General features: G+C 44.0%; 1 protein-coding gene and 1 non-coding gene across 2 annotated transcripts in view; both read right to left on the reverse strand.

Annotated features, from left to right (window-relative positions):
- Positions 1-11,108: 11,108 nt before the first annotated feature.
- Positions 11,109-26,772, reverse strand: part of TMED7 (transmembrane p24 trafficking protein 7) — a 58,568-nt gene continuing 42,904 nt past the window's right edge. The window contains exon 4 of the mRNA XM_069625531.1: positions 11,109-13,858. Coding sequence (XP_069481632.1) covers positions 13,622-13,858 — 237 coding nt within the window. The 3' untranslated portion in view covers positions 11,109-13,621. The remainder of the gene's footprint in view (positions 13,859-26,772) is intronic.
- On the reverse strand, positions 21,227-21,386 carry LOC138512771 (U1 spliceosomal RNA). The gene has a single exon (XR_011281522.1). It is a non-coding gene; the product is annotated as a U1 spliceosomal RNA (small nuclear RNA).

Consider the following 26,772-nt stretch of genomic DNA (forward strand, 5'->3'; position numbering starts at 1 on the left):
ACACAAGCCCCTTCCCCCAGATGCTGCGCCGTGCTGCAGAGATGCTGATATCAGGTCTGTGAGCTCACCCGGCAGCGATCACAGCAAGAGGGTGGGGGGGCAGCACCCACAGGCACACTCCACCTCTATTTCAGGCCTGCCTGGCACTGGGTTGATGCCTGCAGGCAAACCCACTGGTTGGCAAGGTTGCAGAGTTTAGAGGCACCATATTGGAATCAGTGGCGTCAGGGGAACGGGATCAAAGTCTTTGGAGCGAGCCGTTCTGCTCACCTCCACTTTGCACCAGCGGCTCTCGCAAGCATTCCCTGTTACAGCCGGTGCGTTTTCATCATACGTGTCCCTTTTCGCTGCAACTCAGGGCATAGTTGCCTGGAGCAGGCCAGGAGCAGTTAAGGAACCAAGCTTCACGCTCCAATCCAAAGCCCAAAGCCCTTTCTTTGGGAATTCTAACTCTTGACAGTTCTGCCCTCTTAATTGAGGTAGAGTGATTGTGTCACTAGCTCCACTGGCAGTTTTGGTGTAATTTCTCCAAGTAGGTTGTAAGGATTTCAGCCTTCTATTGCAAGGTCCTCACTTCATCAACCAAACCAAGCATCTCATTCCTGGATCCAGCAAACTAGTTTGTAGGCTCAAATGCAGTTGGCCTTCTTCACCGGGCGCAGGTCTCCTTCATACTGAGAAGAGTTTGGGCCATCCCATCTGCTAAAGGAGCCTCATGTTTGGCCCAAGACACCGTCCGCTCGCCTCATCAAAGCTTTTATTTTATGCCTTTGAGAAGCAAATAATCCACCCCCTCCACAAAATCACAATCAAATGACCCCACACTCAATCCCCACTTAGGGAGTAATTTTCTCCTTGTAATATTTAGAGACGAAATGTCTTCACATAGAGCAGGGTACCGGACAGTGGGATCATACATGGTGATGCTGGGGCGTACCCAGTCACATAACTCTTAAGAAGGCTGAGAGCAGGGAGGGCGTCATAACACGAGTCAATATACAGGGAAGAAGTGTGCCCAATAAGCACAAATCAATACACGAAATCCCTGTGGGTTTGGAAAAAGTGGATAAATTCCTTCCCTCATGGATAAAGGAACTGCCATGCCTAAATTAGTCCCAGCTTTCATAATACTGTTGCAATGGCAATTGCATTCTTAATGTCTGAAGCCAATGGTGGACGTGACTTGTTCTTGAATGAGTCAGGCACCATGTTGGCAGACATATTCATAGGGGGACACTTTAGATGCCTCAATAACGTCCCCTTTTTTGATGTTAATGATTCTCACCCCCCTCCCCCCCACTCATCCACTAGAACTCTGGTGGCCAAGCACTGCTCTCTTCTATGGATGATCAAATACATCCTCATGTTTGTTAAATCCCATTTAATTAAATGCAAAGGTTAATATTTCACTCTTGACAGAAATGTACATAGCCATTGGGTAAAATTCATATTATTTTCTAAAATCAAGAATTCAAATATTCTAATTTCACATTTTAGTCTAAGGAGACTATTCTAATTTTGTATACGTGATTCAATACTGATATTCATGCAATCACTCCTGCCGGCAGCAAATACAGATACAGCAAAAGCAGTTATGCTTTCTTATCCATCCAACAGCAATATTATCAAATCAAAACCACTTGCTTGTGGAGTCCAGCATTTTCAACTGAAACACAAACACCATGTATCATCTCCATCACCTTGGAGCCTGTGCTTCCAAGGATTCCAAGCTCCAAAGGGACATACCACTGCAGAACATGCATGGGATTCATGTGCATTTACCATACATCCCCTGCCCAAACATCCTGCCTCCGAATTCTACCAGAAATGCAACCTCACAGAACGTGTTCTAACTAGGCTGCCAAAAGAATAACAGCAGGATGAAAATAGAACACAGAATCATGAGGACAGCAGGACGCACACATTGAGAGAATGCCATGGATCTAGAAAATAAAAAGAGGCAGCAGTAGCCAGTGTGTAAACTACAAGAGGAAACGAAGATGCAATGAACGTAAGACTTTCCACACAGAGGAGACGACAGACCAAAGAAGAAAACATAAGAACGAGGCCGGGGTGGGAAGCAAAGGTGAAAAACCTGCAAAGGGAGACCGGTCCCCTATGAAACTTACAGTAGATACCAGAATGTTATAGACTTTGAGTGATCTACATTTGCAAATACACATAATGCAAACATTTTTTTATAAGAACAATACAAAATCAGCAGTAGATTTACTGGTATGCACATTTCAGGAGAAGCAACATTTGGAAGACACAAAACAGTTACTCCAAAGGCAGACCCAATAGATCACCATCATCAGCATTCACAGTTTCACATGGTGGTCCCTTTCTCTGCCACACAAGTTGCAGCATGTTTGGAAATATTCAGCATGTGCTGAGATTGTTAGGTAAGATGGTAACCTTAGTCCTAAATCTACCTCGCTTGTGATAACCCCAGAACCTTTTGCTGGACTGGTAATTCTTTTTCCCTATACCTCAGTGAGAGGGAACCTTTTCCCACACTCACAGAACCTTTCACCCTTTTTATGGGTGTCATTTTTAAGACTCTCCACAGTGTCCTTTTAATTTTATCATCTTTGACAACTTTTGGTATATACCTTTTTATTGTTACAGGGTTGCCCTTTGTGGTCCCCTTTACTTTCTCTGGCTAACCTTGTGAGAACTACAGTTCCCACCGGTAGAAAGGATATTTCTATCCCTTCTACATTATTTTAGGAGAAACCAGCACACGCCAACTTAGTATATCCCCTTCCTCACGAGCAGTAACAATTGTGTTACAGGGACAAGCTTACCTTAAATGGCTAGTGGCAGTGAACCCTTTGACGAAATCAGTGCACCTTCACCGTGGCTGTTTGCACAGCTGCAGAAAAGGCACCCAAGGGTGCCCATTTTACCCAAATTGCCCCAGTTTTATTTGCCTTTTTCACACGTTTTGTCCCTTCTTGGTCTTTTCCCTGCCCTCATCTTCGGCGGGAGACCTCAGTCAAGCACGCCCAGGCTCCAGAGTGCCTGTGAAATCAGGAAGCTAGGTAGGAGTACAAAACTCTGCAGCCCTTTGTCTTCCAGCCGGACAGCGAGACACCAGTTCAAACTGGGAGGCTGGCTGTCCTGAAAGGACTGCCAACCTCCCCCCCCCCCCCCGCCCCCTTAAATTGTGAATTTTACACAACTGTCTGATTGGCTGTGTCCCTGCATAAAAGTCTGATCCTGGAAGCTGAAGAGGCAGTCGACCACTGGACCTGAATCCAAAGAGGAAGATGAAGAAAAATGCAGCAGAGACTATTTTCAGCGACCAGAGAGCCTCCTGTGTAATCGGAGCCTGCAGTTACCCTTCCTTCCAAGTGACCTGGGGACTCCAAAAACAACATCCTGGTGAGATCCACTGGACTCAAGAGCCACATTTTGAGCTATCCCCGCGTCGTCCTGCGACCTTGCAGGGCTGCAATACCCAAATACACTGGGACCTCGAGCCAGTGTGCAGTCTTCCAAATTCCGAATCAAACTGAAACTTTGGTGGTATATTGCATGACCTCCATAGAAACCAAAAAGTCCCCACATCGGAGTGCTGGACCTTGCCAGTGATAGTAATACAGCCGGCAATATTCAGTCTCCTGGCTCCTGAAGAGGGTGCCAAAACCACAGAGCTGCATTCAGCCATGAAGAAACTCTTGCCAGGAGCCTTACCAGTTGATCCTTGCTGCAAAATCCCTTCCAAAGTCCTGTCTTCATGATAAAGGAATCCATCAACCGGGTTTTTGGCTGCAGATCCTTAAGTCTTCCTGTTGCAACTCTTCTTCTGTGCTGAGGCACTGTGTTGGCTGGGGTATTTACTTACCTTAAACCTGTGAGATTTCTGCAACACTTTTGGGGTGTTTGTGATTGTGAGTCTCTCATCAGTTCACCCAGGCCCACTGCTGGAATCCTCCTAGGGTGTTTCTCAGAAGCTCAAGGACCCAAACTCTAAAGTTAACTACTTGTTTGAACAGTCTTCCACAGGAACTCTGACCTTTTCTGCAACTGAACCCCATTACATGCTGCCTACAGCTGGCACCTAGACCACTAGGGACCCTCTTCTGCCTCAGAGAACTCCTGCAATAGAATAGGGAAGGACTGGATAAGAAAAGGATTCTGCCTTGAGAAAAGTGTTTAAAAGTGTACTTACTTGTGAAAGAGTTAGTTGGCAACTTTAACTCAGAATGAGCAGTTACAAAGTTTCTTACTTTCCTTGAATGTGTGCTGTGCCATTCTGAAAAGTATATGCAAGGTTATTTTACTTACCTGTGAATTGGTTGTGCCTCCTCCCACAAGTATTGCTGTTGGCTTTGCAGAGCCATGTCTTTCAGAATATCAGTGTGTACGTTCTCCAACTGGGTCTTGCTTCCCCTGACCTGCATGATAGACTGTCTAAACTAAGTCTGCTTGGGGTTCTACCAACCTTCAATAACATTGAGTCATTCATAAAGTGTAACATTGGGATTTGCTTTCCCTGGACTGTTTTATAGAAATGATAAAACAGTTTTAGGTGTATACCTACCTTTAAGGTGCTGATAGCTCCTTAAAAAGTATATGGGTTTTACTTACCTTGGGCCATCCTAAAATAAGTTATAAAGTTATCAATGACCTTAGTTTGTGTTCCACTGAGCTGTAAAGCAACTGTAATGGTATATTACATCTGAATGACACCTGGCCTAGTAGGATCGTTGTCTGTCTTCCCCTTGTTCCCCCCTCCCTGCCTCGTCGCGCCTTGAAACACTTGTGTATAGGCGCGTTACAAATGCCATATCATATATTATACCAAAAGGGCTTACACACTTAGTACAACTGTGGGTTATCCTGAACATGGTTATAGGCTTCTACTGTCCCTTGAATGAGTGTTCCACTATTCAGAAAAGTATACTTGCAGGTTGGTTTACTAAGTGATTCCTTAACTGAGCACCGCTGCTAGGTTCTACTACACTTGTATTACTGAATGTAATCATTAAGTAACCAATGGTTCTCCCCATGAATAGGCGTGTCCTATACTAAATGTGTTTGATAGGTATGACTTGTCTAGAGATTGTTAGTTTTCTAAACAAGGTTTATGCTTTGGTCTGTGTACCGCCAAGCAATGTGTTGTGTTTTTATAATGTGTTTATGACTTTGACAAAATACTTACCGCAAGACTTAACTTGGCCTAACTGTATTTATAATAAACTTTTTTTTAATAATACTTCTGGTTTTAAGCGTGTCTGTTGAACCCTTGGTATACTGCAAGATCTTTGTACCTTCCTACAGCCCTCTCCCCCTCCCAAGATAAGCCTGGCTGCTCTGTCCACGCTACCATATACTCAGGTGGCACAGCCTTATACTAAGTGGAGCCTTGACTCGTCACAGTTGAATGGTTTTACTAAGCCCTTAGTTGGACTTCAGAAAAACTGTCCTAACTGAGACCTTACTATGGTATTGTTCATTCCACTGAAATATGACTGTATACAATAGCCCAGACATGCAAAATTCACTCGGCCTCTAGCATTGTGTAGTACCTTTTAGGAGGGCCAAGTACCATTTTCTGGGTCTTCAATCTTGTAGTCGAGAGTTCCTTTTCAATATTTGTATGCACTAATTGCACCCTGTACAGCTGCTCTCGAGGTGGCAGCAGCTAATAACAGCTCCTTGGCTGTCTGCTCCTCAAACCTGTTCACAGTCTAGAGGTGTGGGGTCTGGAGCAGCTCTGAGGTGGCCGTTCATCGAGCATCAAGGGGTATGCCTGCTTGGGAGTCACCTGTATGGAGGCTACATTTAAGAAGTGAGCACGAACAGAACTGTTAAGTGGCACAAAAAAGGTATCCATGTGGAATAGAACTTGTGTGTTAGAATAAAGATCTCATTACACTAGTCAATATGTCGATATACTCCAACTCCCACACTCCAACTTGCTGGGTGATGTTTTCAGCTATGTGATCCATGCCTGCACAAAATTAGGTTTTGTAAATGTGTTATAGCATTGATAATTAGTTCAAACAATGATTCTCTATTGGCGCATGTATATTTGGAGTTAAAAAGCTTGAACCCAAGAATGTGTCATGTTTGGCAACCCTAGCTCCAGTGCTCAGGCACAAATTGTGAGGGATTTGAAGAACAGCGTTGAAAGGTTTTGTGGGGGGGTAGGGGGTTGAAAAACAAAAACATTGTCCAAGGAGTTGGAATGGTCTGCTGACGGTGTGGGTGAAGCTCAGAATGGTGCTTGGGAAGTGGCGCCAGATGTACGTGGCCAAGATTTGCTGGACACAGCCATCAGCAGAAGTCTAGTTTTCACCCGTCTGAGTGAGGCAGACTGACAAATTCAGCTCCCTAGGTTCTGAGCTCAGTGGCTTCAGCAGAGCACTACCCCAACTGCTATCAGTTTATTGTGGGGCGTAAGGTCCCAAAGAAAAGTCTATCTGAGCATCCAATGGAAACACTGCACCATACTGAGAATATAAATTCTGTGCCGACAATGCATTGTCCCTACTACTTGCAAACTTCAGAGATATATGGTCTTAAGGTTGTACATTCCTGACAAGATAGATCAGAAGTGAAGGAAGGGGGCAAGGTGCAGCAGCAGCACCATTACAGCGCAGTGCCCTTGCCATCGTTGGCTCATGCAGCCACAATATCCTAAATCCTCCCCCCTATGGGAAAAGGGTAGGAGAGTTCCTCAATGTTGAGCCTCAAAAGATATGTACATTGTTGCCCTTCAAGTATAGTTGCCGCCAAGGTGGCCAACTTATATTTTAACTAATGGCTATGCTAATCCATTTTCATGAGATTACTGAACGGGGAATAGGATGAAGCCTGTTGCCAATTCTGTGTGCCTTCTGCCACCACTGCTGCGTACTGTGACTCAGGCCACTAATAAGTTACTGTATTTCTACACCAGTCTGCAGTCAACTATATTCTTTCTGGTTACATCCTGCACCATTTAGTCAACCTTGTATTTATTAAGTCCCAACACTAACGCCAGCCCTACCCAGGGCATCGACCTGTGGCCCACTGTGCGCAGGGTTGTTTATTCTAACCGGAATTCAAATAGTAACATCTCATGCTAACGCTAGCTCGATCCAACAAGCTATTGCAAACTCTAAGCCTGTCATTAAAAACAAATTGATATAATTTTGTGTAACAATGTAATCTTCTGATTACCCTGCTTATAAAAATGGCACCTCACATGTTAGGAAGAATTCTCAAAGATGTGCTCATTCCCTCTACCTTAGAGACCCCCAGCAACTTCGCTGGATTTTGAGGACTTGATTTTTTTAACCTGGAGAGTGCGAGACCCTTTTTCCCCACTCTCTCATGTATCTTACTGTGATTTTATACACTGTTTCTTTTTGGTTATGGAGTTTAACCAACTCCATAGGCATCATCTTTTACAATTGTGTCACACAGCACCTTCAGTGCAGTGCCACAGGGAAGTATTTCAGATTTCCCAAGGTGTAAATACCTTCTCTGGGATCAACTACTGTTTTCCAGCGCAGCTCCGGTAACATTAAAACGAGGCAGCCATGTTATTCAAAATGGCGCTGAGCCTCCTTTGTTAAAATGGTTCCCGGTCGTCTTTTTTCGCCATTTCTTTGTGCAAAGGTCCCTTGAGTTTTGCTCTGCGTGCCAAATCAGGTTTGGTCTCTGTTGATTTGCCTTTGGCGGGCTTCAGGAGTGAAACCCGCCTCTGGCTCCAGTGTGTCTGGGGTAGGCAGTAAGTGAGGTAGGTGCCCGAAACTCTGTGCTTAATCTCCTAGGAGACCCAAACACACTGTGACGATGGCTGGCTGACTGTCCGGCAAGGACAGCCACCCTGCTGGGTGAGTGGCAGCTAGGCTAGAATGAATGGGTGAGAACTGAATAAAAGGCGAGTCTCTTGGCTGGGAAGGCAAAGTCGACCAATGGACGAAGGACCCGAAGAACAACTTGAAGAGGACGGCTGCTGCAACTCCTAGACCGTTGGTTTGCCTGGTGAAGCCCTGCTGCAGGTCCGAATCGCCAAATTCGCATCGACAGAGAAGCCCTGCAAGGACAACTTCTCCCTTTGAGTTGGTGGGACAAATCAACTCCCAAGTAAGGCACCTGGACACCCATATTGGAGCTGGTTGCATTTCCTCAGAGTGCTGCAGGAATCCGAAGAGCCAGGGAGAGGGACACCTCATTGTGTGCGCTGCTTGTAAACTGGCGGAAAGGTTTTTGGAAGATCCTCCGGACTCCCACAAAGCAGGACTGACCAAGCCTGACCTGAAAGGGGCCCCTAGCGATATGGAAACAAGGCAATAACCATACACGAAAGGATGCGCCACACACGAGGTTCAAATTCCCAATGCTAGGGTTTATTGCAAGCAAAAATAGTCCCAATTGGCCAACTGTGGTCTCACGCCCCGCGACGTGAGTTTTCTAGACCTCGAGGGACGCAAGAGAGCGAATTACGTACATCATTTACATATATACAAAATGCATATCATACACTCAGCTATGTCATGTTTAACATCCCCCCCTTTATTAAGTTTCTTTGAACTCGGGATGACGATGGACATTTCCGACGGGTATGACAATTATGACACTTTCGATGTCTATTCTAGTAACAATGTGCAATTAGAAAGTGCGGAGGCATCTTCTAGTTGTTGAACAGAACACGGTGGTTCTGTTCTTGGAAGCAAGATGCACACGGGGGAAAGTCACATTCCAAGCTTTCCTATCTATGAGGTACTATTCGTGTCCTGGGAGCCGACACGCTCTAAAGGGTTTTGCGAAGGAGGGCCGTAAGAAGTGCATAATTCAAGCCTTTAGCTGCTTTATTCTAACATTCTACCACAGTACGAGACTGGCTGGCAGCTGTGAAATGATTAAATGCCCTGCAGCTCTCCCTCAAGGCTACAGAGAGGGAGTGTGGGCATTCCTTTCTGGGCTACTCATGAGGAGTTTAACAAACTCCTCAGTCCCGCGACCTTGCCCTTTCGTATTCAGACAACAATGTTAACAGTTGAGCAGAGTAAGCAGAATTCGCAAGAATTGCAAGCTGCAAAGCAGTTTAGACAGAAAGCAATGAGCAATGGTTAACAAGCAAAATGGCGATTCTTGCTACGTTTAAAATGGCCGCTTGTTGGTCAAGCATAGCAGTCTGTATTTCTATAATTCAGTGCATAAGACGGTTGGCCTTCGAGTTACATCTGTCATTCAAATGAAGAGCACACACTTTTCCAGATTGACAGACCTCAGAAGTGAGGAAAGTCCACCTTGACATCCAGGAACCACACTTATTGCTATTTGCTGTAAAGGAGCTGAAACACGAAACAGCCACTGAAAGTAACATTTGCCGGTTGCCAGTTTTGACAGTGCCAATACAGTACAGGAGTCCCCTGACGTCCTCCCTTTTGTCCCCACGACTGAGGCACAGTAACAGGGAGATCTGCAGAGCTCTACAGGAACAGAAGTCTTCTGCTGCATCTTTTTCTTCTTTACTAACGGTACTGTAAAACTAGCCTCAGAACTTACCTCTTACTGTGGAAGTGCTTGTAACTTCTGCAACTCACAAGTCTAATCAGCTTGTTGCCCTACATTTTGTTCTTTTTATCAAAGACTCCTAAGACCTTGTGCAAAGACTTTTCCATTTACTTACCTGAAGTGCTGCATCCTATACAAAATATATTTGCCCATTGACTTTGGCTTAGCCTATTGAATGGAATGACTCATCTCTCGTTATCTGAAAGTTTTTGCCCTGCTTAAGAATATTTGTAATTTGTGTTCTAATAACCTTTGCCTTTTACAAACTATTGAGAGTATTCTGAATGCCAACAGTAAGGTATTAATGTCCCCAGCAACCTTGATACTGAAGTCACCGGTGGGTGGTGTCTGTGGGACATCCCAACAGGGCCTTGTCTGATCCAGAAACTCAGTGTACAGTATTGAAGTATATTTGTGTGCTACTATTCTATTGCTCCCTTCTAAAGAAGGCTTTATAACTGACCGATGAATACATTATTAATTATGCAAAAAACCTTGAGTGTAAGAGTTTATTTGAATACCGGTAACTGTGAATCTTTGTGTAACTCCACTACAGCTCACATTTCCCCTCTTGAGATAAGCCTGGCTGCTCAACACGCTGCTCAAACTGTGTAGTACAAGCTTATACCAAAGGTTGGGTTGAATATACCTGTAGTCATAGTTGATTGTAGTGTTCCCAGAGGGTACTGTATTCAAACTTTGCCTAACATCACATGTGGTATCTTGTACTCTGCAGTCTTCAGGAAACGTGTTCCAATGTGACCTGGATAAGGAGACTATTGAAAAGGCACATTCACGCGGCTGCATTTATCTACTTGACCAAAGAGTAATGCACTCAACCCACAAACCAAGATGACTTGACCTGCAGGTCTGGCAGGATTTTAAATCATTTTCAAGGCCTTCTTAGCATAGGCCTAAAAAATGTGTACTTACATTTGAGATGGACACCTAACTCCTGGTGATTGGTATGCTGTGAACAAGTGGAGAACTGAGGGGAGAGTGCATGCATGCCCGTCCAATTGCTGCAAATCAATACCCTTGCAATAGCACACACTGGAGGGAACATTATACTAACTAGGCACGGCTATGTGGCATATCACCCTGAAAATCCTCTACTCGTTTAAAATAAGTCAGGCTATCCTGTTTCTACTCCAAAAAACTAAAAACAACTATGGCAGTGGCATGTGGTGCTGGGATCTCTAGGTGTGAAAAAAAGGTTCTCTCACCAGTGGACAACTATAAAAGGAATCCCAACCCCTGAGAACATTCCAACAAGGCGATGGGTCTACAGTTTGTAGGGTGTGCTGTGCAGCACTGTCGTTTACTACAGCATGGCTTACTGCTCTGGTTGCCATTTCATGTGGTCCCTGAACACTTGCTACTGCTCTGCCATTACTTTATATGCAAGGATTTGAATGTGGGGCAGGAATTACTGGTAACGACTGATTAAGGAAACTATTTCCACTCAAAGCAACGAAAATAACACCTGTTAAGTAGCATAATTACACATCTGAGAATAAAGGCAATACCATTTTAAAATAATGTCACAGTAAATGAGGCGTAAATCAACTGAACCACAAAGGTTACGTTCCTGGTTTAATTTGTACAAAACTTCAGCATTTGAACTCCATTCATATATTAAGTTTTACTTTCCCATATAATATTCACAGGGTCCACTTATTTGTCTCATTCAAAATTAGAATGTTTAAAAACATTTTCAAAAAGGATCAACACATTAGAACATAAAACTTGACAGAGCCAAAATAAAACATCCAAATAATATTCAAAATGTTGTCCGTTGCCGTTGAATACAGTCCATGTTATCGAGCTCTGGATAACAAATTTGTGATCTGCACACATTTTATCATTTCATATATATATAAAAAAAAAGGAAAGTGCAGACTCGAATACAAAAATAAACGGTAAAACAGAGCCAAAAATCATCCCACATTTGATTTCTTATCATAAAGAACACACGCAGTCCCCTTAACATTATTTGCTCCAAAAAAGAGAAAATTCAACAAAATGCGTCTAGATAAACAGCTTAAGGTTTGTGTAAATGCAAAGCTTAACAAAATATTAAAACAAAACCATGACAGTTCAGATGCCCCACGATGTGGTAATTGTCAAAAAGAATTTAGAAAGTGGATCCCTCCCCATACATAGAAGTTAAGTTTTTGGTTAGAGGAAGAAAAAGTGAGTTCCATTGCCATCTACCATTAGTAAAAGTAGAAAACATGAACTTTAATAAAGACCAGCAGATGAAGAACCTCTGGTATGCCTGGAATTCGAGATTCTACACAACTCGATCCTATAATTTAGTGTTGCATGGCATACGAAATGATTGCACCGTCAATGCTTATCAATCTGAGGTTCATTTAGGGCTCTCTTGAAGCCCAATTGTCCACTTGGAAGGTATTTGCTTTTAAAGTATTCAAAGAAACCCAACAAAAATATGCCTAGTACAACAGCCATGCTTTTTCTCCAGGGATGTAAAACTGGAGCCCAGTAGTCAAGAGTGTAATTGAGCACCAGACTAACAGTCACGGGGCATTACAAGACAAGATAGGACAAGAAAAAGCACAATAGGTTGTCACTGTGCTCAGTGATTAGTCTTAGCCATACTAAAAAAGCACGACAAGAAGTAGCGTGGAGGTGCCTTCCAAGTGTGGTACATTTTCTTAAAGCAAACCATTTAGAAGCAAAACATTTAGAAACAAGCCAGTTTAGCAGACCATAACAGTACAAGCCAGTGACAGCCAGGTTTTGTAGCATTTATAGCAGAACAAACTCTTAAACTTTGCCGAAGGTAATGGACTCTGGGTATTCCGGGGTGTGAATTCTACTCCTCGCCAACATAGCATACAGAACGTATCCATCCACCAGCTTTCAGATTTCAACTCTAGATGTACATTAATCCCGAGCATACAAAGCCTTTATACGTTCGCAATGATACGATAGAACAGATACAAATAACAGACCATGAACATATTTGTGTACACTGTGCTACCACCACTGTGGGCCTCGTAACAGTTTTAATGTAGTGCAGTATCATGGTCCATTTTACATGAACGATAGAGGCAAGTGTGGCTGTATTGATGAAAATACCACAGAACAGAAGCGTTCGGCAATGCTACACATACTCCATTCTGCCCCTATAATTACCAAACAATTACTGTACCGACATCAAGGAGGCCTGGTTCCTTCAGAATATTTGTGAGATAGCTTTGTTAATATTAAAAGGCTCGTCTAAGAAGTAGTCAAAGAATAAACTGCTACATATGACAGATAAGCGAAAACCAACCCTAACAAGACACCTATTGAAAAACATTATCTGCAAATCAGTTAAACATCTTAGACATTTTTAGGGATGCACCTGGTTGTAGCCCAAGGCATTTAGCATTACAACTAGAGTGGGGAGATTGGGGGGGGGGGGGGGGGGGGAAGGGGAAGCATGGCAAAATGAACAAACAATTCAGTGAACTGTCCTTGTGTAAAAAGCTGAAGTGAGCTAAATAGGCTCCGCACAAGGAAATCAAGCCATTTGATGAAAATGTATTACATGCAATGTGACTTGACAGTTTAAACAGTATTCCACAAATGCTATATTTAGAGCCACCTCAAATTTGTATACGTTTACATTAAACAGTCCTGCTTGGCACCCCAAACAATTCAAAGCACTGCCAAAACTATGAGAGAGAGCGCTCCATCAAATACCAATAAATATGCTCGTCAACAATTTCACATGGCATACAATTGTGTTTTGGAATTCTGGATACAAAAAATTCAAGCCAAATGTTAGGATTGTTTTTGTATCGTTGCTTATGAAAATAAACCAAGATTGATAAATAAAGTTTAACACCAACATCTTGGCAAATAATTCAACAATTGGGTCACATACTAACACACATCAAATGTGTTATTTTTCAAATGTTACAAATAAAATAGTCCCCTCTTACAACTTTTACGATGTTTTCCACAGTGGGAATGGGGTAAAAAGGTAAAGAGGTTACCAATAGTTTTTTTATTCTAGTAGGTATCGGAGGGCATCAGCTGGGCAGACTTAAAGTGGAGATAAAGCATCTCAAAATATTAGTTACGATCCGACACGTGTTGTGGTGGTTCTTTTATCAGAGAAGAAACTTTTGAGAAGAAACACTTGTCCGATGCTCACAACTAGGAGAATGACTGCTTCTCCTACTGACCAATACGCTACTCTTGTATTGAGGTCTTCTGCACGGCTGCGGCCTTGAGCTTCTCTCAAACGAAAATGTGTCTGATAATCGATGACAGACTTCAGGGCTTCATGAATGGAAACGCAAGCAGACTCCATCTGCATAAAAGAAACAGGTTATCGTAAATAGAACTTTTGCAATTCGCACATCTTTTTAGCCAAACATAAGCAATTGTGGCTTGTGACAGAAAATTGTCTTGGTAAGCGATGTACACACAAAAAAAAAAAAGTTTTTTTTAAAAAAAAAAGGCAAAGTCCATGAAAAGCTAACGAAACGAAAAAAATAGCAACAGTATATGCAGTAATTTGACAACACCACCACCTACCCCACTTTACTCGGCAGTTTTCAAACTAAATGACCCAGCCAATGCACTTCAATGACTCCATTAATTACACAGGTCAAAAAAACGAAAACAGATACGTGGAGCACAAGCGGATAGTGTGAAATCTATAGTGACTCAAATTCACGCAAACTTGATGAAATACGGTTCCCCTAATGTTAAGTGCATGCGTTTAAAAGAAAATATATATAATTTCCAAAAGTCTAACTTAACCTAGTTGCTGCACTTTGGACCATAACCTAGCATACCATAACAGTAGATTGCATGTTATGATGAAGGGAGAACTCCCGTGACCCTTGGTTCCAATCAACATGCATTTATACCTGCAGGAGTCAAAATCAAGATTGCAAAAGTAGGCGCTAAAAGCAGCTCCTGGGTACCCAGCATTTTCTAGTTACCAGCAGCTTGGGGAACTAGTTCCGCACATATAACTTACGCAGTTGCAAACATAATATTGTGACTATTATTTAATACCCCTTATGCTTTAAATGTTGCATAGATGCATAATGTGCATTTATAAATTGTCCCAAACACAGAGTAAACTTCACATACGTGTGTTTGTTCGTCCTCAGTTGGCCTGGTGAGCCAAAAGTAGCTCCTGTTAGCTGTTGGTATCAAGTTAACCAGGCTCCTGTGGCTACGAGGAGGAGCTAAATATCTCCCAGCTTTGCTCAGTTTTGAACCCTGCCTAGAATAGTTTCCAAAGCACAGTTAAATTTAAGCCTACTAGCCACACCCACCCTAAACATTGAATTTCAACAATGCGGTACTGACAAAACCAATTAGCACAATACTAAATGTAAAACTGCTGTAATTTCTTTTGTATCCTGGTGTGGAATGTGGGGATGTCATAGCTAGAATTGCTATCTGCAATGTTGGAGATTTAGACAAGCTCGAGATTCCACAGATGTCAGTAGAGACATTGCATTGGAGTTGTTGGTTGTATATCGGGCTTGCTTTCGTGTAACTTAATAAAGCCTCTTTCAGCTTCCCTGAACCGTGCTCAGCCTTTATATTACTGGGGACTAGTCAGCAGCCCCAAGCCCATGCTGCTGCTTCGCATCAACGTATTCGGCTACTCTTTCCGTGCCCTGGGTTGTGACCAGTGAGCGGGGACCAGGTGAGGGGCAAGATGCGTTCCACTATTGTGGGTAATCCGCTCAGTTGTATTGGGATACTTGTAGGTGTCACCGGACAGCAACTACATTTGTTATTGCTTGGATAAGCAGCGCAAGCGTCAGCACGCTTCAGAGAAAAGAACCCTAGCACATGCAGCCATCTCGCGCTTGGCCTTGTGCTGATTTGCCAATTGTTTGTGTTCTCGGCGGCCATACTTGTATTTGAGTCTGGCCCCATCAAGGAGTACGGTGTGTGCACAGCCATATTGGGTGTGGTCTGCGGTCTCCTAGAAAGGGAGCAAACAATGTCTATGCATGGAATGGAAAGAGTGCAGCGGCACAAGTGAAAAGGATCATGAGCGCAACAATTTCGAACAGTGTGAATACAAAGCTGCAGGCAGTTCACACTTAAAATGCTACAGAGTGCGAGATAGGAGAGTGGCAGAAGCTGGGAAAAGTTCCACAAGAGTATAAACACTGGAAAGCGACCACCTAAACGGAGTATAGCGAGTGAAGCAATTACCAGTCAACATGGCCATGCCTGGTGTTCCAGGTCCCATTATGTTCATGCCATCTCCTGGAACTCCTCAAAACAGCATGTGGACATTAAGACTCTAATGAGAGAAAAGTGACCCTTCTCATGTATTTTACAGGGTACGAGGGACAGAGATTGACAATACACTTCCTGATATGGGGGAGGATATTAGCAGAAGTGATGTGACCAGTTAACTGGATCTGGTTTTATACAAATTAGATGCTCACTTCAGCAACAAAACCAGTACCATTTTGGAACGTTACAGAGTTAAGGTTAATAAAGAGGGCGAGACGGTTGAAGGGTATGTTACAGCTCTGAGATATCTGGTTTCGTCCTGCAAGTTTGGATCTAGCTTTGACGAACAATTTAGCTCATGACTCAATTTTGCAACAATAGGGTCCGAGAAGAATTGTGGCTCAAAGATGAACCAAGCCTTGAAGAAGTTCTGGAGATTGCCCCTAAAGTGGAACACTCCCTGACGTATGTGGCCAAACTCATCAAGTCTGAAAAAAAGGGTGGAAGTGTTGAAGGTATTGGAGAATACAAAGAAGAAAGTCCAGAAGGATAAAGAGAAAGGTGGGGCGAAGACAAGCTTCACTTGAAGGAAAGGAAGAGTCACAAGAGACTGTTTTCGCTGTGCCAGTAGTTCGCATTTCACTGCGTCCCCAGTGTGTCCGGGGAGAAAGGCCGTTTGTGCCAATTTCAAGAGGAGGGGTCATTTTGCAAGAATTTTCAGAGGTAGGTGTTTTATGTAACTGAAGATCATAGGTCCTCCTCTGGTGATGAAGAATCCCATGGAGAGACATTTACTGTTAATTTTGTTGTAGAGGATGAGTGTGAGCATCTGTATACCGTTGCGTATGTGAATAGTGTTCCTGTGTCGATGGCAGATTCAGGAGCTAAGAATCCCTAATATCTGGAGATGTCTTAGAACGTGAGTTGAGTGGTAATGTGTGGGATATGGAAAGGGCAGATATTGCTCATGGGGGTTAAAATTTAGATACAATTGAACTTCTGGGTTATTTTGATGCCGAACTGAATTTTAAAAGGACGATGTACCAACGGAAGGAGTATGTCACGAAAAAGGGGGCCACATTTTTAGGGTGGCAAGCACAAACAAACTTGAGAATAAGGTTGGATCCCAATGCGAAGGAGCAGGTGCTGAATGTTGGTGAAACGGTGTGCCAAACGTTCAGGAAAGTGTTTATGGAGGGCATAGGAAAGGTGAAAGGAATCCAGCATGACATTTTCTTGAGGAAGGGGGGGGGGGGGGGGGGGGGAGCCTGTTGCGGCAAGTGCCTACTGTTTCATTAAACATGAGCGAACGGGTCAGGAAGGAGCTGCAGAAGTTGTTACAGACAGGTGTCTGAGAGCGTTTTCAATGCAGTGGATGTCTCCTTTAGTGGTGGTGAAAAAGGCTTTAGAAGAACTGCATTTGCGTTTTGACATGAGGGAGGTGAACAACCGTTGTGTTGGAGGTACACCATTTCCCTAATGTGGGTGGAATGTTAGCTTTGATAGGACATGGTAAAGTATTCTCTAAGCTAGATATGGCGCTGACGTTATCAGATTGAATTGGATGAGGAGAGCAGGAAATACACAGCATTTATTACACTTGAGGGTATATTCCAGTACAGAAGGATGCCGTTCAGGTTTGTGTCATGTCCTCCGTCTTTCCATAAACGATGGACACGTTTAGGAGGTATTAATGGCGTAATGCGCTTTCAGGATGATTTTTGGTTTCTGGGAGAGTTGAAAGAGCACAATGCCATCCTTGATAAAGTGCTTTGTATTTTGGAAGAGATGTGTCACATTGAGGAAGGAGAAGTGTGTGTTAGGCAAGGACATTGTGGAATATCTAGGGCCTGGGATATCTTTTGCAGGGATGAAACCCAAGGCTGATATGCTGAGTGCCATAAGGAAAGTGCGTAGTCCGAGGTCGAAAGGCGAGGTGTGAATTTTTTTGGGAATGGTCGAGTTTCACCAGAAGTTTGTGCGTGACTTCTGCGGATAAGTTTAATAAGATGAGGCAGTTGCTTAAAAAAGGTGTTTTTGGGTTGAACAAGTTATTGGGAGGGGGAGTTTTCGCAGATCAAGGAGGAGATTGATCTGGCTAAGGCTCTGAGGGGTTTTGATACAAGAAGAAGTGCCATTACGGTGGATGCAAGCGACAACGCGGTTGTTGCTGGTTTGTCGCAATGCGATGAGGAAGGGTGTGAACAAATTGTGGCTCATGCTTCTTGAGTGATGAGAGGGGCGGAGAACTACTCAGTGTTGTAGAAAGAAGCTCTAGCCAGTCATTGGGCGGTGGACAAATTTGCCAACTTTCTGTGGGGTGCAGAGTTTATGAATAGGACGGACCATAAGCTGTTGAAAAGCATCTTTGAGTCTAAAGGTTTGAGTAAGGTATCCCAGAGGGTGTCAGGCTGGGTCATGATATGCAAGTCATGAGTTCAAGATGGAGGTTATATTGGGCCAGGAGAATGTCCTGGCGGACCACCTGTCAAGATTGAGTGGACAAGGAGAAGAGAAGAGGTTATTACTGATCTGGTCTTCATAAATCGAAATGGAATGATCGGAAAGGAAGAATGGATAGAAGAGATGGGTGATGATGAAGTTCTGAGGTGTATGAGGGGTTTCATGGAGTCGGAGTGGCACGGGAGGATTTGTTTTATCTCCGGAAGAAAGGTCTTTCTGGGAGGTTCGTGAAGAGTTGAGCCTAGCAGGAGGCTTTTAAACTTGTTTTACAATCTGCCCCCCAACCACAGTTTGTTCCAACTAGCGCTGCAGCAAAAACTTTTCCTTTGAAAGTTTTGAAATTACATTCACTCTGCAACACGCAGTACTATACTGCAGTGATATTTGATATAATTTCCGCATGGCCTGGCGAACACATCAAGGAGCACTATTTAGTACAATTAAAGTTACTGAAAGGGAGAATAAATTAAAATGTCTTGAAATGAATAGACTGACTTATTTAAAGATCATGCAAGAATGCCTATGCAGATCGCTATAGCTACACAAGTCCAAGATGGCCACGATATTTTGCACAATTTAAATGGACATGAATCACAGGATTTAAAACTTAGGTACCTCCCAAAAAACAGTAAATAGTAAGCGGTTCGCACTAAACAAACGATACACTTCGCCTGAGGAAGTCCCTGCATAGGGGTGGAATGCGTGGCGCACATAGGAGTGATTGTTTCATTTTTTAACAACTTTGTAAGCACATGCTGGCTAAGATTTTGACTATGAATCGTTTTAAATTTAAATAAAGAGGATTACATGCTAAAGTTGGATCGAGTGCTTTGTTATTTTTGGTTTTCCATGTGAGCTGATAGAATATCAGTTACAGTTTACACAGGCAGAACACCAGTTGGCTATAATCAAGGTTAGCCCTTAACCTTTTACAAAGCACCACTCGAAGGGCACTTTAAGTGGATAGAAATTATATATTACACACACACACACACACACACAAAAAAAACGTTAACGGGCGTTATGGTTACAAGTAAAACCTAAAAACCTCAGAAAAGCTAAGCAACGATAACTAGCGCCACCACTGTGCACTGCTAAGACTAACACCAAGGACATCAAAGATGACATCCCAATAAGTGGAATGTGTTTTTTTTAAATCTACTTTTTGGTCGTTGAAAAAAGCAGAAGAAAAAAAATAAAGCACACTTCGGGAACAAGCCGCCGCTCCTGCCGCAAATTTGGTAAAAATCCATCCAAAGCTTTGGCCTGTAGGCGTGAGCAAAGTATTTTTTGTAGTGCATCTATGGGAAAAAAAAAAACACATTTTGGGACCCCCCCCTACAATTTCGAACCCCCTTTGACGGAACCTCACCAAACTTTGCAGGATCAATCGGACAGGGCCATAAACCCAGCGATCTGTGGTGAAACTTTCCATGGAAAACAAACTCCCAATACGAAACGAGTGCTTGTGGTCTTGTAGGTAAGCGTCTGCACTAGGAACGTGACAACCAGAATAAAATCCTGGTACCCAAATAGAAGTTGCGTCCACCCTCTGAAAAAAAAGTTATCGTCCACCCACGTGTCCTTTACTGGTGCAATGAAAAGCAGCCACAATCAGGGGAAAAATAACTGCCCCAGTGTCCAGGATTACAAAATCTCTTGCCACATCGTGGACATATACTCATGACTTACTCGCCCTCTCATCATTTCCCCTCCTCACACCCGCCGCCCCCCCGCCTTATGTCTGGCTTTCAACAATACTCTGCTTTATAAAGTTAACAGTTAACTTGAGTACACATACCATAGTATCACTCAAATACATCAATCCTTATAGAACTGTGTTAGGCAAAAAGTGTATTGTGGCATTATTCCATCCCAATGCCCCCGATCTTGCTTGTCAGACTACAAACAGCAGAATGCAATTCGGAAAAAAGGTAAACAAATTGTCTGAGTGCAAAATGTTCAAGGACTGACAGTAGCACGGTTTAAAAAAAATAATGTAGATGCCATATTTTATGAGATATTTAAAACTAAGAACACACAACATTCGGGTCAAGTCTCCAATCCATGCAGTAACCGGGACTGACCATACTTCGCTTCAAAGGGCAAAAGGATCCAGACCCCTTAGGGCAGGATTGTCCAACCTTTTTGAATGTGGGGCCGAAGTATTAACTTTTTGTCACCCAGTGGGCCGGTGAGCCAAAAGTCAACAACCTCAACCAAAGCAGTATATTAAAAAGCGATATTGTGTGACCTTTGACACAATAGCATCACAGGCAGTGATAGCCATGCAGTCCCAAAGATAGCTTTTGGTGTCATGGGCAGTGATCAAAGGTTAGTTGCTTGTGATTTCTTTCAGTGTTTATGTGTTAATATTTTTCAGAAATGGTGGGGGCGACCGAGCGTAGCGAGGTAGCTACAAGGATCTAGGGAGGGTTTGGGGGGGTTTCCCCCCCCCCCCCAGAATTTTATTTTCAAATATGGGGTTGAAATGGTGAATTTTACAGCAGAAAAGGTGACCAAAAAGCCATAAGTTTACAATCGGTTCTAAAGGGGAACATGAAAATTCCATGTCACCAACAGCAGAAAAGAACATTTTACAACACAACACATTTTAATGATCACTGTGTCCACAGTGTAAGACAGCACTGTCACTGATGTAACACATTGTCATGCTTGTTGTACCCAAAATATGCCTCTGTAGCAACTTGTCTATGCTGGCTGTTCCCAATTTAGGCCAGCATTGTCCTGTACAAAGCATGATTGATGCTGCCTGAGCATGTGCAGTGTGCTCAATACATATGGCAGCTTATCTCTGTAATACACATTACTTCTGTGGTAATGAAAGAAGCATAATTCAATTCAACAGATAAAATGTGGAAAAGCGATCACCCAAAGGTGAACCTAATTGAAGAAACGCAATGTGAGCACAATCTTAAAGTATGCAACCTAGCAGGCCTAGTGCACACTTTACCTTTTCTTTCACCAATAAATCGGGGGGAGACCGCGAACGCAGTCCCCCACTACCAGAAATAATGGTCGTGTATCCTGCATTTGGGAACATAGCAGGGGTCAGCAAATCCGATGTGCAATGGGTAAGCCGCACCCTGGGAGATCTGCCCTTGAGATCAGATTCTCCCCTGCCAGCTAAGTATGAGTTGCATGAAAGAGGGCAGGGGTTGGGTCAGTTCTGGGAAGCCCCGCTAAGCGAGGGTGAGAAGGCAGGCCCTGACCCAGCCCCAACCCCCCACCCCCAGAAGCTCTGAGCATCTGCAGAGCTGCCTGTCCCGCGTGTAGGGGGAAGCTCCAGCAGGCAGTGCCCAGCAGAAGAGCAGATTGTAGCGCAGTTCCTTTCTCCCATCAGGCCCTGCTCGGCCCGAAATTTGTATAAATAGCAGGATGGCTCGAGCAGGCCTGTTGCAGTCTGCCCACTGGCCTGTCGGCCCCACACGGGCCCATGGCCCTCCTGAGCGGAGCTGCTCAGCGCTGGCCCCATTGACACCATCATAATCATCCTGGACCTCGACGCTCCACCACCCCTGAATCTCAGAGTTCTGCTCAATGACAATGCTGAAGCTTTGACATCTTTGCCGTAACATATGCCGTGTTGTGTCAGCCGAGCCTGCACAGCGCCAAAGGCAAGCATTCCCTTGTCCGGGCCCAGAGGTCACTGAGTCTTCCAGTGCCATTCACTTGACACGGCCTACTGTTCCCAGCATTTTCTACCCGCAAATCAGCACCACTGCCAAACAGAACTGCATCATTGGGGCCCATCGCTGCTGCTCTCCGATTTGACCCCAGCCCAGCGCAAAGGCACCCATACTTCTGGTCTGATGCTGAAAAGCCTGGCTCTGCTGAGATCCGAAAGACAAGAACTAAGGTATTTTGGGAACACAGTACTATTGTTTTTTGTGTTGCAACTGTATCAGCTCACACCTCTCCTGAAGGGTATAGGCTGCCCTCAGACTGCGCTACCAAAAGAGTGAAAATAAGTTATACCTGTTGGGCTTGCCTGTTTCACTTTTATGATTGGGATCACTGCTGCTGGGTATTAAGCACGTTATAAATAACCTATCATATCATACATCACAGCAAGGTGTAGGACTGAATTGGCAAAGGGACTGGGGCTCCCATCTGCGATATGTCAAGCTCCCACCCCGCCCCCATGTAGATCTGAATAAAATATGTGTAACCTTCATAAGCAACTTACAGAAACATTGGCAGGTGGTCCACTGAGGCCCATTTGCAGGTTGCAGTGTGTTATTGGGGCACTACTAGGGTAACATATTGTGCGCTAGCCCTTGGTGTTCCTTTTCCCCGCCGCTTGTGGTTTGAGTCGGGGCAGCATTCTTCCTCTGCGTTTTGTTAAAAAAAATGTGTTGGTCACATTGTTATTCTTATTCAAATCTCTGTTATGAACTGTGCACCAACCTGCGCCCAATGTTTTCAGCTCTGTGTCGTCCTGCTTCCAATTGTGCCTGAGCTGATACAGAAAATGCGTTTGTTCCGCATGCGTGTGTTTATTTCTATAAATTTTTCCCCCATCTGCCATAATTAAGTGTAGTTTGCTGCTCAACCGTAGTATGTCCAAAAGGGTAGGGACTTTCAGACACCCTTTGTGCTGGCTCAGGCGCAAGAGAACTCTATGGGGTATGCCCGCCGTGCAACTGGTGTTCCAGTGAGGTTTCAGCTTGCTGTGTACACACAGTATTCCCCTTTCTTCTTTTCAGATGGCTATGCGCTTTAAAATGTGGTTGTCGTATAATTTACAACCTGCCGTGTCGAGGGGTCACACCTGCTTTCCCTCTGCTGTTCCAGCACACAATGCTCCTGGCGGCATCAATTGTTTGCAGTTTCTGCCTGCGGCCGCTTATCTCCCAATGTGTTGTGGCCCCGTGTGTTCCTGCTTCCAAATGAAGCCCACGTTGATTTTAGGAAGGCTCTGGAGCATTTCAGCAGTGGTACGCAGAGGTGTCGGAGGGGTTGGGTAAAGTCAGACATCTGTGCGGGCCCTCCAGGCTGCAGTAGTTTCCTCACCCCCCTCTGGCCTTATGAGATTCCATTTCCCTTTTCTGCAGGCACAAGTACGCTGGTGCTCCTTTTGCAGCCTCCCTGGTCGCAGCTGGCAGAAGCGCCCAGCGTTTTGATGTGCCAGCAGGGTTGATGAATTTATTTATTTCTGCAATGTTTGTCGGATATCCGACAAACATTGCATAAATAAACAAATGAACATGTCGTGGCTTAGTAGTTTCACGCACAGGCACACTTTTTAAAAAACTTTTTTTTTTTTGCTCAAGAGTTGTTCAACATACGGCCTCGCGGGCCACATAAAATGGCTTGGAGGGCCGCATTGTGGCCCGCGGGCCGTATGTTGGACAACCCTGCCTTAGGGCTCGTTACTCAAGTGGTCCTGTAAGGTGGGCTCATTTACGAGGCAACATGGCCTTAGGGGGCTGATCCCATCCTCGCTTTGAAGGTAAGCAGGGTTTGTCAAAGTTACTGCAGGGATGGGAAACTCCCTGTTGCTGTAAAAATATAATTTTTTTGTACTATTGACTGGGAGACTACAAACACCAGAATGCAATTCAGCAAAACGAGATTGTGGAGCCTTTCAGTACCTAGGGCCCGTTGCACAGCTGTCCTCTGAGGCACTTGGCACCATTGGAGCTGACCGCATCAGGATAGATTTCAAACCTAAGGAATCTGTGGGAGGAATAATTGCATCAGTGAAAGAGCATTCCCTGCAGATACTGGTTTTGTTCTGTAGAATGAAGTAACAAGGTAATAAATCTCTTTACTCTGGGTGTTGTGGATCCTTGTCATGTCGGGAGACGTGCTAATAAAACATGTATGTAGAACAATAAAGAATAAATATGTAAGTAGTAGTACTTTTTATGGCTGGGAAAGAAATGCTTAAAGGCCCTCACCTAGTGCCCCACTCAATCTCTGCCTGCTCCCCCAACTCCCCAGATGGACTCCTCACCTCAACTGCCCTCTCACTTTCCCCCACAACAAACACGGTCTGTGACGCCGTTTGCTTTGAGATGTCATTTATTTGCAGCTATAGATGAGGCTACAGAAAGCTTCGTATTGCAAACTCAGTCCCCCTTCCAACTCCCAAATTTCACGCTGTGCCTTCTAGCCAGCCCCCCCTCTCTAGCTGATGGCATTTGCATATATTTTTTTTTACAGCAAATAGTTTTTTTCTTGCGTTTCATTTTCCCATATCCTTGACTATAACCCCGAATATCTCTAGCATCGAGAAAAATAAGACTGCTTTTTTATTTCTGAAATCCATGACACTGCAATGCACCATGGGATATCCAACTAATCATTTTTGCAGAGGCCCCCGGGCCACTCTTCAAATATTTAAATAGCTACTGCACAGAATAACCACGCATGGATTGCGAGTCAACACTTCATGCCCTAGTTGTTTTATCCTGGTCAAAGAGTGGTTTGGGCTGTGCGCTTGGCAAAAATTTATCTAGTTTGTGGTAAAATGTGGGAAGTAGGCTGCAACTTCGGATTCTTAATAACTTTATTTTTTAATGTAACTTGCAGTCTGGGGTGTCGGGGCCCACAAGTCCCTAAACTTTCAAAATGTCAGTCAAATTAATTACTCGAATCAAACGTTATTAACAATATAGTTTTAAGGTGGTTCCTATGGGAGTCCAATTTACCGCCGCCCTATTATATACGTATATATATTTCAGTGAAACAAAGCTTTCAAAAAGGGGACGTTATGGTTAAGTTGCACTAATAAAAACCTATCAAATTCATTGACAAAAATGTAAAGGGTCATTATGGCTACTAATAAAATCAGAAAACCCAAGAAATTCACACCATCGTGCACTGCTAACACACCAACATCTAGGACATCAAAGATCACATCACATGCTGATGTGTGTCGTTACCAGCAGCTTACGCTGGGGATGCAAATCATGGTTGAATTGCCTGGGGCATGAGGTTCCGCCATGACCCCAGCCCCACCAAACCACTGCCGTTATCCACAGTAGCCACCCTGCATCCTAGTTGAGTGTCCACTATACCTCCATAGTTTTACCACGGGCCAGTGCTCATGGCTTGCAGTCATGGGCAGTCTCCAAAATCCATGGGGCATGCCCCAATAAGCAAATAGAGTAGACATTTGTCCTTGCTGAGGGCCAGTAAAACACAGGACAGATTTGCAAGACCATGTGTTCAGGTTCCTGCTTATGTCCATGTCTTTGTGCTTATAACGCGCCGAAAGCCCGCAGGCATCAGGGCGCGGGGAGCACAGAGAATTGCAGATCACGTTCAGGTATTATCTGAGAGGTTAGGGTCTCCTCCCTTCGCGTGGTGCATCAGGAGAATACTGACTTATTGGAATAGAAAGGTTTTTAATGCCTTCCTGAAACTGAGGTAGTTTCCCTCTTGTCTGAGGGATGTTGGTAGTCCATTCCAATATTTGGCTGCCCTAACAGGAAAGGATCTTCCCCTTCCTGTAACTCGTCTAACCTCAGGTATGGTCAGAAGACCCGTGTCTGCTGATCTTAGACATTTTAAGGGCACGGACGTGGTGAATTGTTTTTTAAAGTAGGCCGGTGCTTCTCAGAAGAGGCATCTATGGACTATTGTCATAGCCTTGAATTTTACTCTGTCCTCTATTCTAAGCCAGTGTAGTTATTTTCTTCCTTCTGATATATGGTCACTCTGATTTTTCTTTTTGATGATGCGAAATGCATCGTTTTGCATACTTGGCATTTGTTTAGCTTTTTCTTAGCGGCTCCCAATAGCAGTGCATTGCCATAGTCCAAACGAGACAGCGCAATTGCTCTAGCAATCGTAGCTGAATTGATTTTGTTTATAAAAAGGTCTAATGGCCCGCAGAAGGCGTAGGTAGTACCGATTGTTTTTTTTTGCAGGTAACCGACTTGAGTGCCGGATCCCAGTGAGGCTTCCACCATCATACCTAAGGTTTTTACTTTAAATACCACAGGTATGGTGGCCTCTTTAATTTTAAAGGCCATGTATTGGGTGTCTAGCTTGGATCTGGCCTGTGTTGATCCGAAAACCATTAGTTCGGTTTTAGGGTTATTTGAACACATCCAGTGCCTTTGCATCCAGGTGTCTATGATGCGATATATTTCGTCTAACTTAGCACTGTCCACTGCATAGTCTCCTGTTAATTCGAATATCAACTGAGTGTCATCGGCGTAATTGGTGAAAAATACGCTGATGCTTTCTAGCAGTGAACAGAGACTTCTAATGTAAAGAAGAAACAAGAGTGGGGACAGACTAGCTCCCGGAGGGACACCGAAGAGTATCAGTGTTTTTTTCTTAAATGTTTTCACCCTAGTGTATTCTTGCCTTCCTGTCTTTCAGGAAAGATGCTAACCAAGCCTGTGCTGTTGGTGAACACACCACCAATTTATCCAGCAGTGCTTGGAGAAGCTGATGATCTACCAGGTCAAATGCAGCGCTGAGATCCAGCAGCACGAGTAGCCCCGGTTTGGCTTTCTCAATCAGTTCCAGCATGTGTGTTTGTAGGTCTAACATGGC

This window comes from Ambystoma mexicanum, chromosome 6p (genome assembly GCF_040938575.1).
Source record: "Ambystoma mexicanum isolate Mex_15411 chromosome 6p, UKY_AmexF1_1, whole genome shotgun sequence".
Lineage (NCBI taxonomy): Eukaryota > Metazoa > Chordata > Amphibia > Caudata > Ambystomatidae > Ambystoma > Ambystoma mexicanum.